General features: G+C 39.0%; 1 protein-coding gene across 6 annotated transcripts in view; it reads right to left on the bottom strand.

The window, feature by feature from the left end:
* Positions 1-15,941, bottom strand: part of ADGRB3 (adhesion G protein-coupled receptor B3) — a 604,312-nt gene that overhangs the window by 316,979 nt on the left and 271,392 nt on the right. For all 6 annotated transcript variants that reach the window (XM_074947913.1, XM_074947915.1, XM_074947916.1 and 3 more), the window contains 2 exons: positions 8,588-8,689; positions 8,043-8,149 (listed from right to left, as the gene is read on the bottom strand). In XM_074947913.1, the coding sequence (XP_074804014.1) occupies positions 8,043-8,149; positions 8,588-8,689 (209 nt within the window). The remainder of the gene's footprint in view (positions 1-8,042; positions 8,150-8,587; positions 8,690-15,941) is intronic.

Here is a 15,941-nt window from a genome sequence, read left to right as displayed (position 1 = left end):
TCTTTGACGTGTTATCAAAGATAGACATGTTATCAAAACTATCTTGTCTTTTCCAAAAGCTATGTTTGCTCTGGAGAAGGATTTTTAATGGTCCCCATGGACAAGTCATCTGAGCTAGTGATGAATTCATGGTAACTCCCCTTTTCTAAGTCTTTGAGAGGTTGGTGGTGGACCAGCTCCCATTGGAATTCAATAACCCTTAGTTTTCAGGACCTCAAATCAGTCAGGTTTCAAAGTTGGAGTCAGTGCTAGTTTTGGTGTCTGATCATTTTCTTAGGGGTACAGGTAGAGGTCAAATGTTGATTCTTTTAGATCAGTGAGCATCATTGGTCATAGTAGTTTCACCCATTCCTTCCAGAAAGCTCCCATAGGGTTATAATGAGTAATTGCTATTCCATCCCAAACCATTCTACTCTTGTCGTACATGTTCTATTTCATTTACAGGTGCTGTTTAATGTGGCTACCATCTGTAGAGTTGGTCAGGGTATCAAAAGTACTTCTTCCCCATTTCCTCATCCCAGCACCTGCATTTAAGCTGTTGGTCCCAGAGGCAGTCTAGTCTGTCCAGTTGTGATGCAAAGAACAATTCTCTGTCACGGCATTTCACTGATTGTAGGTGGTGGGACTGCCTTTCAAAATTACTCTCCTGGCTGCTAATCCTGATTCTGATTCTGGTCCTTGAGGGAATCTGATCCATTAATTGTAGAGATTTCTGAAGCATATGCCCTTGATTCTTCAGGAAACATTTTGTATCTTCTTTATCTAAATGATAAGAAGCACCCATAAACCAGTGCAGAAGGTCAAACCTATAACTTCCAGGCCAGATCCAGCCCACTTAATGTATTTATGTGTACTGCACGACATATTCAGAATGTAAGGTTTCACTTAAAAAAAAAGAAGTTTCTAGACCTCACGGTTGGTGAAGAACATCTAATATGAACTGAGTGCAACTGAGGAAGTGTAACCTTCCTGAGTCAGTGGACAGTGGAAACAATGAATCAGAGAAGTGAACTGTCTGACACGCAGCTGATGTCATTAGAGTTCCAGCACTTATGCCCAGTGATGACACTTGAGTGTCATCATTAACAATTTCATGGTTGATTGTTTTAGAGGCTAGACTGTGGAAAAGGGAGCAACTCAACTGGAAGATGCAACAAGGAAGGAAATGCAGTGAGAACAGAGGAAGCACACTAAGACTGAGAAGAGGGAGAAAAAGAGAATGAAGGATGGGGAAGCAATAATTCAGTATGAATAAAAATAAAAATAAATGGCAACTAAAATGTAGTTATTACATAAAAAATATATTCTACCCCTGGTCTTTTGTGTAAACTTTCATTGATATCAATGAATGTTTTGATGTGCATTGACAGTAGTATCTAGCTCTCAATATCTCATGGTAGAGGGGTCTGCAATGTGGAAGACAAAACACATAACAAGATCCAATGGCTGGAAGCTGAAGCTAGATAAATTCAGACTAGGAATAAGGCACAAATTTTTAGCAGTGAGGGTAATTAACCATTGAAACAAGTTATCTAGAGATGTGATGCATTCTCCATCATATGAAGATCAAAACTGGATATCTTACTAAGAAATATGCTGTAGTTCTATTTATAACCAGTGTTATGAAGGAGTTCAGACTAGATAATCAAAATGGTCCCTTTCTGGCCTTAAAAATCTACAATTCAATTAATACCCTTGTCCACAAACCATAATGAAAACTAGAATTTGGCCCTCTTTACTGAATGAGCTTGTGGCAAGAATAGTGAGTACCTTTTATACCATTATATAAAATAATTAATGCATAATAATAGTGCAACTCCTTGAAATGAAAAGAATGACACACCCTTGATTTTGAACTCTGACATACCACAAGCTAGAAGTCAGATGGCAGTTTGGTGGCCTCCCACAGCTGAAACATATGTATTTGCCATGTCTTTTGCTTCAAAGTCATGCGTGCCATGACAAACAGCAATTCCTATTAATTCAATTTGGAATTTCTCATTGTGACAGTAAAGGAGTTAATTGGTATTTAGATATTTAGAAAATATTTTCAACTACTGTGAATTAATATTTCAATGTTTTGTGTGGGAATCTTGGTTTTACATTAGCATAAATATATATCAGAAGATACTAATCTAAATTAACAATATATTGATAATTTCAGATGAAGTAACAAATGCATCTATTTTTAGATGCATGTGTTTCTAGACTCCAATGATGTAATAACAAAATACATGTAAAACATGCTCAGAAAAAGGGCAAATAATTGATTGAACTGTGGACCATATGATTGCAGAGTGCAAAGAATAGCATTTATCTTTTTACATATTCAAAGTATTGAGTCGTACTAAAATTAATCCTCATTAAGCTCTGCAAGTATTATCAGGAGAGCTGACCAAATAATTTCCCAAAAGTTTATTTGATAGATTTTGGCATCTTTTTGTCCCTTAAATTATTCAGTGAATGATTTTTCACATTATTCAACCAGCTGTCTAAGATGGTCAAACATTATTTGTTGAAGTGATCTGATGATTGCTTTGTGCCAAATGTTGGATAAGTTATTCATGAATAACTGGTTCCATTATTCAGCCAGCTCTAATTATTATCCCCACCTTACAAATGCTGAAAACAGACACAGACAGGTTATGAAAATCCTAAAGAGTGGCTGGAAGGTGGCATGCACCAGACAAAAGTTTCTAACAGGAAGGTATAAGAGATGTTGGTGGCACGCTCAGGTGGGGACACTGCTTACCTTACACCCTCCTGTTAGCTGGTTTTCCTGTAAATCTCTTTCAATACCCTCAGCCTGGGAGGTATAAGGCTTCTGGAGCTGTGGAGTGGTGAATCCATTGCCAATCCCCACATCAGATCCCAAACTGTTTCTCTAAACTGCCATGGGGAGAGGCACCATACAGAACAGGGAATGCAGAGTTAGAGAGAGATTAGCCCCACTCCCCCGCAACCCATGGAAGTTCGGCTTTATTTAGACTTTCTTCATTCTAAGTGAGGGGAAGACGAACAATGGTCCAGTAATTAGGGCTGTAGCTTTGGACTTTGGAGACCAGAGATCAATTCCTGCATAACCTTGGGTCACACTTAGTCTGTGTCTCAGTTCCCCACCTGTAAAATGGGGATAATAGCACTTTCCTACCTCTCAAGGGTATTGTGAGGATAAATTAAGGACTTTGAGGTACTTAGATACTACAATAATGGGGGCTATATAAGTACCTTAGATAGATATAGCAGTAGATAGGCCTAGACTGTACCATTCTACTATGAACATGCCTCCTTTCTTCTACCACATTTGGAGCACTGTGCACTCCTAATGTGTGTTGGGGCAGACCACTCATTTTTGCTCTGATGTGTGCAGGGCCAGTAATTCTGCCTGGTCCTTCTGTAAGCCATGTATGGTGAGGAGAGCTCTTCATTGTACACTGTGTAAAGGCTGGACACAGACTGTTTCTATTTAAAGTCATGTGGGTATTTTTAACTCCAGTAATTCCACTACCTTTGGCAAAGAGATTTTCAAATGCATTTTGTGGTAAAAAGTTTGGACCCAATTACATAGAAACTGTACTTGCCATTATTACAAGGCTTGCGTTGAACTGAACAATATGCAAATTCTCACATGCCTCCTACTACTTCATTTTTAATATTATCTATTAAGGGATAAATCCTTTCTGTCTACACAGGTAAGTAAAGGAGAAAAAATATAAGGAGCCACAAGTCTTTGCATGAGAGCAGTGCAACTAAAATGTGTGTCCTACAGGTAATCTTCCTAGGCATACATGATGCAGTGGTGGATAACTCCCATTAAAGAGACAGCACACATGATGTTCACTCAAAGGCTTCAGGCTGAGTGGAACAGTTAGCACAAAATTTGGTGATGTGTTTAGGCACTCTTTGGAAAGTGTATGTCCAGTAAAGAGTAGTAAAAAGCTCTCTGCAGCACAATGAGACAGGCTTGCATATCACAGCCTGCCCTAGGATGGCAGGATTTGTCCTACTAACCTCACTTTACAGCATGCTGAGCTAGGAGCTGCAGCCCGTATACTGGCTTTGATGTTTATGCCAGGATTTTATCCTATGGGTGAATTCCTGACCCCACAGTGTGAGTTTTTGCCATTGATATCCATGGGGCCGAGATTTCATCCTGAGGCTACATTTACATTGGAGCTGGGAGGTGAGATTCCCAGCTCACGTAGCTTGAGCTAGCGAGATAGCATGCCCGAGCCATCGCCTGTGCTACCCCAGCTGCACTGCTATATTTAGCACCCCACCTTGAGCAGAGCCAGCCCAGGTACATCTACACAAGGAATCACATCACCCGGCTCAAATGTAGATGTAGCCATCGTGTGTGTGAAGTATTGTTCACATACTACCTTTAAATTGCAATAATTCTACTTCAAGAATGTCATTTATTTCAGAACTGTATAACTTCTTATTTTGTACATTTAGGACCTGATTTTTTTAAAGGGATTCAGCTGAGTCTCAGATTTTGAGGATGCAGTTCATAGCACCTGAGTGTGTAATGACCTGATCGCTGCTGCTCTCATTTGTAAAGGAATATGACTGGTAAGATAAGCACGCTAAAATATTTCATAAATGCTTTTGTAAATGTACATGTGTATTATAGCAATGCTGTCCGTCAGAATTTACCTTACAAAACCCTGATTTCAGGGATACCAACCCTAACATGTGTACCAGGGAGAGAGGACAATCCAAGAGGATGGACTGGATGACCTTATAGGGCTTTCCATCTCTCTCTTCTATGATTCCTTAGCACTTATTCCTTAACACTTCTGCGATTCCTTGTACTCTGAGCAGCACCATGGAGTCTGACAGGCTGACAATTTCTTTTTAAAGTAAGTGTAAGAGAAATCCATTTGTCTCCTTTAATTTGCATGTGTACCAACTAGAGTAAAAATTAGTGCTCAGATAAGATGCTTTTTAGATGTGTGTGTAACTTAAAAGAAGATTGAGTTATTTTCAAATGTTCTTTGCCAAAACATTATTTCACAATATGGACTAATCTTTTCTAATATTTTGAAAAAGGAATTTTATAAAAGAATCTATATAAATCTGTTCTGGGGGATGTAATGCTTAACAAGACACCTTTTTGCTAAGAAGGATTTTCTGGGACTCCATAAACTATCAGGGCCTCTTCTTAGCCAAATAAGTCACACTGTTGAAAAATCATGTGAATCCTGGTAATCCTCTCATGCATGTCCCATGATTCCCCCCCGAAAGGACAGCTGAGTTCTCCCACAAGAACTCATCCCAGCACAAAGAATCATGGGTTACGGTCCTACACACACACTTGTGAGTGCAGAAACAGAGAGGACACTGTAACAGGAACGTGGCTTTGCTGTGGGAATGCTCACACTCAGACTAGGATAACCCAGATGCTGAGGCCTACATGCCAATCACCTGGGTTAACTGCCCAGTGTAGAAACACCCTTAGTCTAAAAGTGCCAGCTCTAGTTCATGTATACCTGATAAAATTTGTTTAACCCTTTCAGTATTTCATACGAAACACTTCAACTTCTGTACATATCGCTGAATGCAACATTCTGTTTTTTGGGGTTTTTTTTGTGGCTATTCTATTTGCCTTTGCTCCAAAATGATAGGTTCAGTGAATTCCATCAGGCCGTGGATGATTTAACAACTATTGAATTTTGAAAGGCTAACAATCCCATCAGATATTCCATAGTCTGATGCATTGAATTCTTCAGGTGTGGAATGTGCCTATGCCATCACAGCAATAATGGAGACTTTTAAACAAAACAAAACAATATACTTAAAACTCCAAGAGTGAAGTCCTAGCCCCAATGAAGTCAATTGCAAAACTTCTAATGCCTACAGTGGAGCCAGGATTTCACCTCAAAGTCAGAACTAATATGAAAATTCTGAATAATTTAGATTTTTCTGATCTGAATTATTTCCATGGCAAGAGATATTTGTAACACAATATACCACTGTGAATGTTATTAAAAACTGGAAATGTATCACCCTCAGTTGTTACATAAACAGTATTTATAGTATTTCCCATTTCAAGAAGCGGCAATATATAAGTATTAGCTGTCCATTTGTAATGGAAATCACCGTAAAGTGTGTCTAAACTGCAACACAGTAATAGAAAAAGAGCAAAGAAACCAATGCATTTGCAGCACATTATTTATCTACTGAGAAATTACTAAGAAGATGTTTTATACAAAAAGATACATGATTAAATCATAGCACTTAGCTACGGCACTGCAGTAGGCGTGATGCAGAGCCACTTCACCCCAGAGAGACATTCTGCCTTAAAGGGAAGCTTCCCAGTTGTGCAGGAGGAGGATGTAATCTCTGACATCCCTTTAAGTGGCACAACACAGCTGGTACTTGGAGGGGTGGGGCATGTCTCCACCTACTTTGTGCCCTTCCCCACCACTTTTCCATTGAGGTGCACCCAGATGAAAGCAACTAAGTACCATTTCTTCTGCTCCTTCAAGCACAAAGGCTGTGATTCTGGGCAGCAATCCTGAGGGCATGGAAGGAAGGGACCAGAGGTTTCTTACTCCATTGTGCCACCTTGCTATATCTCAAATGTGTGCTGCAACGCAAGGACTAGCTATAATCAAGCCCATAATTTTCGTTTCTTTCTGAAAGGTCTCCAGAAGTTGTCCCCAAAATACAGTTTGCATCATTTTTAATATACTGCAAGATCCTGTCTCTAGTACTTTGATACTGTATTTATTGAGGCTGCTATAGTACTCATTTGCAGTAGGTTTGCACTAATTAGCACATAATATATTGATATTAATTGGCAGATTATTTTTAAGTATACAGAAACCATGTTCCATTTTTTAAAAACTTTAAAAATACCTAATGGCAAATAATTAGAAGCCATATCGTTTGCTTTGCTCTCCTGAATGAAAGGTAGAGGGATACTGCAACTCCCAGCCAGGTGCATGCAGAAGAGAGGAGGTCTGGTCTAGCACAGGTGCTTTCTCCTTGTCTGAGTTTAAAAATAATGCTTTTGTTGGATAATTCTGAAACTGCATCCCTTGTCTCAATTAAGTTGGAATCTGATGAAACGGAAAGGCAGCTCAGGGGAATTCATCACAATCTCCTCCAGGTGGGAAATCAGCTTCAGCCACCAGAGATTGTTAAGCACATTACATGAGTGTTGCGCTTGGTTGAGAGGCTGGGAAGTAGTCACATTCCATCACAAACACACAGCTGTTAGTGCCCCTCTGTTGAATGATTAATGGAGCAGCATTAATGGTGACCTTTGAAAGAGGAGTGGGAGTAATAAGGGTGTCAGGAAAATATATCTTGGGAAGAAAAAAAAAAGAGTGTCCATGAGAATCTTAAAATGGGCTCTGCCCATACTGGAATGATCTGGCAGAATCCTTAACTGGGAGAACAGAATTTAAAAAATACATTTAGGAAGACATCGTTAATATATTTATACATTATATCTTGTCAAGAAAACTTTCTACGTATGTTTGAAAAGCATATCATATTGCTCCACGGGGTTATTTATTTTGTTTGCAACCCAGTGCAGTATTTTTACCCTTCAACCGTTCTTCCTTTTATTTCACCTAAAGTGGAAGTTCAATATTTTATATCGGAAAGAGGCATCATAGTTTCTCACTTGCTAGCGTGCAATTGACAAATGTAGAATACTATAACATGATGTTAGTAGGTTGAATTCCTGTAAATCTCATTTATTCCCATCTCATTTGCTAATAAGCCTAAAATATATGCCTTAATCTCCAGGACCTCGATAAAAATTTTATACAATGAACAATGGAAAAGGGAGCCTTCATCATTCTTTTCACTGCTACAGTGAGACAAAGGGCTCTTTCATTCAAACAGCAGCAGATATACAGGATCAAAATTATATACATTGGATGTAAATTATCCTTCCTCAAGTCTCCCCCACCCCTATTCCTCATCAGAAGTCTGACTGAAGGGTAAACAGTTAAATGCTTATATGGTGATGATTAGCAAAAAATAAACAGAGCAAGTACTAAAGCTGGCTTTGCACCTACTGAATGCTGCAAGTGTCTGTACTCATTTGATATGCATCTAGCAAAGCTTGGATGTTCCCAGAAGGCCACTCCATGAACACTGAGAGAGCAGCGTCTGCTAGTGGTGCCTGTGAGTCATAAAGAACAGAGAAAATATTTATATATATATATATATATATATACCTGAGAATAGTCAGAGTGAACAAAGCCTATGGAGGGTACATTCTATGTTATTTTAGAGCACACACAGAAACAATTTTATGCAAATGAGCATCAGCAACATTCAAAGAGCAATACATGTTTCTGTAACAGATATCCTGTGTCATATAATTGGCATTTAGGAGTTTTAATTAGAAGGCTTTATGATCTGCTTGATTTTCAGCAAAATGCCTGATACATCCTGGCAATTAATTATTACTCATTATATTATATATCTTTATATATTTCACTTTAGTATCTGGGCAACGGTTAGATGTGTTTGAATGCAGGTGGAAGGGCAGTTTTAACAAAAAAGAAAACAATACATCCCTCTATTGTCAGCATGTAAATTTGATGTACTACTGTACCTGTGGCATTGAGAGGACATCGATTGAATGCCATGTCACCAGCTGGGGTCCTTTTCCACACCATTGACATCAAATAATCTTCAGGACATATTTCATAAGGTGCTGTGATTGAAAAATTAGTATTTGAATATAGGCTTTTGTGAAATGTATACACTGCATATCAGAAAAAATACATCCTCAGCCTTAACCCCATACTCTCCGAGAAATGCAGATTGTTGTCTTTAGGGGCTCATTTTAACATGCTTTAGCACATAAACGTAAGATCTCCTTTGATTTTTGTATAGGATCTCTCTTCCTGCTGGGCTTTCATTTCACAATCTGTTGCATTTACTCTCTCTCTCGCCTACATACATACATATGCAATATTAACTCTTTTAAAAATGTACCACATTGTACCAGTTTCTATTTAAAACATTTCGTCTCTGTTGCAAATCAGTGTGGTTAACAGGCACGAAAAATGCATAAAACTCTTTGAGGTTTTTGTGTTTGTTTGTTTTTTAACTTTAGTTGCACCCAAAGCAATTATTTTAAAGCCATTGCTGAAACATTAAATGTGATAAGCATGTCAATTGTGAAGCAGATATTCTGGAAACAAGAGAGTAGGTCACTACTTCTTTTTATATGGCTTTTATTGCAATTGTGTTGTTAGCAAGTGAGGCCAATAATCTGAAGCAGAGTGGCTATAAGCCAAAATGACGTTTTCTGATTATCACAAAAAAGTTTTTAAAAGGAAAGGAAATTACTTTCACATTCCCATGGTAACAGACTCCTACTAGCAAATATGGACAAGGTAAAAGAAAACTACATTGGTAGCATTTTCACATAATCAAGACTTCTAGATTCCTTTTGGTGTTCAATATTTTTGTTGTAGCTTCCCAGTTAGTGAACATTTTTTTCAATGTATTAACTCTAAAAAGTCCTCATCTTGACAGATATGTCTAACCATTTGAAGTGATGCAAAACACTAGCAGCTCAAATCATTCCAAAGTAGCAGAGAAAAATGGAGAATATTTTCCTTCTATCATTGCCTGTATTAGAGTAGAAACTATGTACCTTTGTACTAAATGCAGTATCTACTCATAATAAGAAGTCCGTTCCTCAAAGCACATATTAGACAAGATAAAGGGTTAGAGAAAGGAAGTATAATTGTCACCACATTCCAGATAGGGAAGTGAGGCACAAAGGGATTAAAGGATTCACCATGGTTATATAGGAAAACTATGGCTGAGGCAGGAACTGAACCCCAGTATCTTGAGTTCAACTCCAATTCCTTTTCCATAAGATAACCCTTTCCCTGTACTTCTACTGACAAAACTATGCAGTGTTTTGCATAAAGCAGTGAACTCTGTCTTTGTGGATGACAAATAGCTCCTTGCAGATGGCTCAGTGATACTAATATGAATCACAGCCGTTCCGAAAATTGCTTGCTAAATTTGCCTCAGCATCAGCACTCCTGAATCGTAAGTCAAGGAACGTTGATGTTGCTAGAGAAGCAAGAATATCCCTTAATGGCAAAACCCTAAGAAAGTGAGCTGTTTCACTTATCCAGAATACTAATTTGCTTCAGATAAGGCAGTCTAAAAGTGAACTCATGAGGCCAATGTTCTAATGGGGGAAAGCAAGGGATGCATGATCAATGGGGAACATCTGGTGACACAAGCATGTTGAAATTACTGTCATACTTTGTCCTTGTGAAAAAAAAAAGACAGTTAAGTGATGGTCTTTGGTGTCTGAAGACTGACACAGCCTACCCAGGTGCTGACTTACAACTGACTTTCTTTTTCATCAGGGTCCTTCCCCTTTATATTGTCTACATAATGTCCATTTTGGCTTTACAAGTTTGCTCAATCTGTTTTATCCCAATTCAGTCTCCATCCAACACTCTAAAAAACAGATTATATAGAATCACAGAGTGAAAGGTTGCTTGGATGCTTTTGGGGCAGAAATTCTCTCTTTATATATAGTTTAAATATGGTAAATTTGCATTAGTTTAAAATCAATTTTCCTGAGCCTTTTAGGGTTAGAAGTGTTAGTTCCCATTGAGAAGCAACAGTACAAGATAATACCATTTATATTTTTGAGGATGATTTTATGTATAGAAACGCTGTCATGGTACTTTTGTTGATGTACATTTTGTGGGAAATTCCATATCTGGGAGTGAAGTAGTGAATATTTCTCTAGAAGGTTAGTATAAAAAAAGTGGTTGTGTGACACTGTTCAGGAGGTTAGAAAGTTATTACATAATTCTGCAATTTATCACATGGCTCTTAAATGTATCACGTGAATTAATACCACATATGTGTAGGTGATGGGTGATAAATTACAGGGCTATGTGATAAATTATAAAGCCCTTTGATACATTAATTGATCATACACGTTAGACCACTTCATATGCTCTCTGTTCACTAATCTATCACCTCAGGACTTACTTTCACATTCCAAACTCCTTTCCCTTCCAAATATTGAATTTTATATGTGTGTGGCCAAATGTAATTTATACATTTTATTTGAAAGAGAGTTGAAGGTAGAAAATGTGTGGAGAGCTTTCAACTATTTGGAAGTGTGCCAAGGTACTGCATTTTAAGTAGGAAGTAAAACAGACTGAGAACAGTACTGACCTATTTTGTTTCTATTTGTAGTGGCTAAGTTACGTGTGTGGGGGTGTTTTTTCACAGAATTCAAACCCTCTGCAGTGCTAGAAGCTTAGAGCTCCACTCCTCAGCTACAGCTTGGGGGAGCACTGAGCAACTCAGGATTAGGGGCTGGACAGATGGCTTTGTGCTATTTTGGTTCTCCAGTCTGAGTGCTAGTTAATTGACACTGTTGCGGTAGCTGAGGATCACCAGGATGCTGGTCAGTAAGCCACTTGAGTATATATGGGGATGTCACAAAGGTCTTTTCCCGTGCTCTATTAACTTCTATTTCAGCTAATAACCCTCAACTTCTATGCATTTTCTCCTCTCTGCCTATGATTGCTGATGATACAGTATTGTATTACAGTGTGCCATCTTGGCCCCAAGATATAAACTTATTAAATTCTGACTATGAGAAGTTGGAGGCACGGTTATTCTTTAATGAGTTGATTTAAAATTAAATTAAAACGAAAACCATGGATTTGCATTCACCTCCCAGATTACAGGAACTGATTACCTCACTAATGATGAAACCAACAATGGGTAATGACATTAAGTGGGATGTCAGGTAAGTAATTTAAATACTGTAGAATCTGGCTAGCTCCTTCTCCTACTTCTAGTTTAGCAAACATGGATTATATCTAAACATTTACCATGTTGACGAGCACAGTATACAAACGAAGCAGAATGTTCTCTTCATGGTGCACTCAGAATGGGGAATAATGTACAGAACAGCTTACACTGTGTAAGTAGCTACATATCTGGACACATGATGATTTATGATCATGTGACCTTTGTAGACTGTGACCTTTGTAGACTGTGCCAAACTGAGGGCGAGGAAGGGGCCAGAAGAGACTAACACAGAGCAGCTATTTGGAGGAGTTCTCACTGAATCCAGTGGACTGACTGGGACGCTGAAGACCACAGTGGCCCTCAGAGTAGCCTTGTGGGTTACATGTGGGCTTGAATTTCTATTATTCTGTTTGTGTGTGTTCTATGTTACTGTTGTAGTAATTTTTAAATATTTTTAACATGGACAATTGATACAATCACTTGCATCATTTATTGGCATAAATTAGAGACTGTGTTGTGTGTCCAGAGAAGGTAACTATCTCCTTCTAATACAAGGCAGAGACACGGGACCATAACCCAGTGTCAAGGACACCAGGATCATGGGGGCAAATTTGGCAAACCAGCTGTATTGCACATAATGCCCTTCCCTCAAACTGTTCCATTACAGGACAAATCTTGTTTCCCACATGTAATCTCAGGAAGCAGGTGGGCACAATGGGAATCTGTGGAGATGGATAGAGAAAAATCCTTCCCTTTAGGCCACTCTGGGGCTGCTGCTTTCTTTCTCCCAGACACTGTGGATGTTCAGCAGGTGGATATTCATAGCTGTCTCCACCCACAAAATACTTCTTGGCCCTTCTGCAGATGTTGCCTCCTGAAGAACAGCTCTGTGGCATGCAAGTGCTGCAGCTCCCCTTTTGTGGTCTCCCAAGAGCAAGCCCCACATTTCTTGGTGGCAGTTCAGCTGCTTATTGGGCACTGTCCTTTAAGAGAGAGCAGGGTCCAGGGCACTAGGACTAATTACCTGCTTCCCAAGAGGACTTAAGGGAAAGCTACTGAGCCTTACAACAGGGGAGACAGCAGGTGGTTGGGAGATGCCTGAAGGCACTGAAGGAAGTAAGGAGGTGCCTGTAGGGAGGAAGGCACCAGCTGGGAAGGCCTCTGGAGGTGGCTGAACTCCAGACATAAGGTAAGCAGAAAGATAGACCCTTAGGGAGGAGGGACTGTGCCCAGGTTGGGATGGAGTTGAAAGAAATTAACTAGCAAACTTTTAAAGAGAGGATACTCCCTCAGGGAGGAGGGGCTGGGCCCAGCTGAAACTGGGATGAAGACTTTGTAAGTTTGAATTTTCTTTTAAAAGACTTTGTGCAGGATTTAATAAAATGAAACCCAGAAGGGGGAATGTGTTGAATATCTGTCCTGTGTGGACTTTTTAAGGGAACCTGAGTTAAGGGGAAAGTGAGGCAGGCCTCAGCAGAGCCATCTTGGCTTTCAGGGGGTGCTGCAGGACTGGCATGCCCTTTGACAGACACCCACAGAGAGGAAAGGAGGAACAAATAGCATTTGCCTTCATATTAAGTGTCTATAACTAAAACTGATTTGCTTACAGTGAACACTGATTATGGGAGGCCGGCTTCGGGGACTACGACCCCCAAAAATTGTAGGTTGGGGGGGGGTTTTGCATGAAAACCGCCACCTGCATTGTTTGATCTGGGATAACTTTTAATCCTATGTTTTAATAAGCCCTTCATTATAAATTTAACTAAAATGGTGACAGATTTATGTCAGTTGCATTTAGACAGTCCCAAGCATTATTTTTTAATACCTTTCTGAAGATTACTGAATAAGAATCTATGCCGGTTGTCCCCCTGAGATGGAAGTGAGCTGTATCGTGGGCTGGCCCAATGAGCAAAATATAAATGTAAAAAGTATCATGCAAGTGAGGCTATCCATTGAATATATTAAAAGAAAAATTATGATTGGTGCTTTCTTAATACAGAATGCTATAGAAGTATATGAATGATTCTCTACAAAGTCTAATATCATCTCAGAATGTATAACAATAATTCACAACTGAAATTAAATAGTGAAAATCATTCACATACTTTCTATAGCATTCAGAACCAATTCTGTGCCTGAAAAACCACAAACTGTCAACATACATATTATACAGGCTTGCTCCCACTTACTCTCCAAACCTTTATTGTGTTTAGGATGAATTTGCAAACTAATGCCTTCTAGTGTGTTTACAATTTTTCCCTTTCATGAGATGTATTGGTCAGAATTTAATTAAAATGAGACAAATATTGTGCTCAGGAAATTTGCACTGCTAGTGAACCCAGCCAAAATGTTTTTTAGCTGGATTCTTGGAAAGCAATACATTCAGGGCCCAAGTCCACATTGGCACAAATGCACTCCTTTATGCTCCCTTATGCCACCAGTGTGTTGAGCTCTTGGTGTTCAAAGTGTTTTGTGAAAGCAAAGTTGGAGACAGCACTGGAAGGTACTATAAGATGTGAGTCAGCCCTGTCTTTCCAGACAGAGCATTGGAACACCAAAGATTTCTATGCTGCCCCAAAGTAATGATATGAAGTGAAATAAATACATAATTACTAGGACTGGCCAGTAAACAAGAATTCAGTCTTGTGAATAATTTCAAGGTTTTGAAAATTAGTTTAATTCCAATGCAAAACAAAATGGAGATATTCCAAATGTTTTCACAAAAAAACAAAACAAAATACAAGAGCCCCACTCCCCCCCACCACAAAATAACCAACAACCCAGTGGTTAGGGCACTCACTTGGCTGTGGGAGACACAAGGAGATAACTAAGAGGGGATATGAGAGAGGTCTATAAATCATGAGAGAATGTGAATGGAAAAGTATTATTTACCCTTTCACATAATGTAAGAACCAGGGGTCATCCAATGAAATTAATAGGCAGCAGGTTTAAAACTAACATAAGGAAGTACTCCTTCACACAACACACAGTCAACCTGTGAAACTCTTTGTTAGGGGATGTTGTGAAGGCCAAAACGATAATGGGGTTCAGAAAAGAATTAGAGAAATTCATGCATGATATGTCCATCAATGGCTATTAACCAAGATGGTCAGAGACACAACCCGATGCTCTGTGTGCTCCTCAATCTCTGCTTGTCAAAAGCTGGGACTGGATGACAGAGGATAATTGCTGTGTTGTGTTCATTGCCTCTGAAGCATCTGGCACCAGCCACCATCAGAAGACAGGATACTGGGCTAGATGGACCACTGATCTGACCCCATCTTATGTTCCATCCTCTAAATCAGGCAGAGCCTTAACCACCAGGCTATTGCTATTCTGGAGTGGGTGGATCTCTCTTTTTGACCACAAATTCCATCCTGGACCCGAGAATTCTTCTCAACAATTTTTTTTCAAAACAATTACGTTTAATAGGAAAAAAAGATTCATCATGAAATTCCCGACCAGTTCTAATAATTGCATGAGTTTTCCCAAGTGTAACTTATCTAGTAATTATTTTGCAGCTATACAGTATAATTTTCAAAGCATTCTACAAACACTATTACATATTTGTTACTTGGTATAGTGGAAACTCTTGTAACAGTCTTCTGTGGTATTCTTTTTTACTGCATATCCAAAGTCTGTTTTAAAAGCTGATGTGAAACTATACCTATCAATGTATTGATAAATGGCATCACCTTCAACCTGTCTGGAATTTTGCCCACTGACTTTAGTGGGAATTTATGGGACTCAGTATCTTGAAATATTGAGTCCTGTATCTGCACTTCTAAATTCGGGATGGCTTAAAACACTTTGTTGATCATTAAAGTCAAGAACTAGAACCTAACCTTGCCTATTAATATCTTTATTCATTTTTATCCTACTGATCATAGTGACAGTAGTGCAGGTTGGTTCAGTATTATTTTATTAGCAGTATTATGGTAGCACCTAAAGGCGCTAGTCAAGATTGGGGCCCCATTGTACTAGGTGCTCTACACACACACAGAGTAATTTTTTTCTGCAAAGAATTTACAATCTAAATCGGCAAAACAGACAAAGGATGGGAAGGGAAAACAGGGGTACAGAGTGGTGAAGTGACTTGCCCAAGGTCACACAGCAGATTAGTGGCAGAGCTTAGACTAGAACCCAAG

This window comes from Natator depressus, chromosome 3 (assembly GCF_965152275.1).
Source record: "Natator depressus isolate rNatDep1 chromosome 3, rNatDep2.hap1, whole genome shotgun sequence".
Lineage (NCBI taxonomy): Eukaryota > Metazoa > Chordata > Testudines > Cheloniidae > Natator > Natator depressus.
Note: the sequence above shows the minus strand (reverse complement) of the source record. Positions and strands in the feature narration are given on the sequence as shown.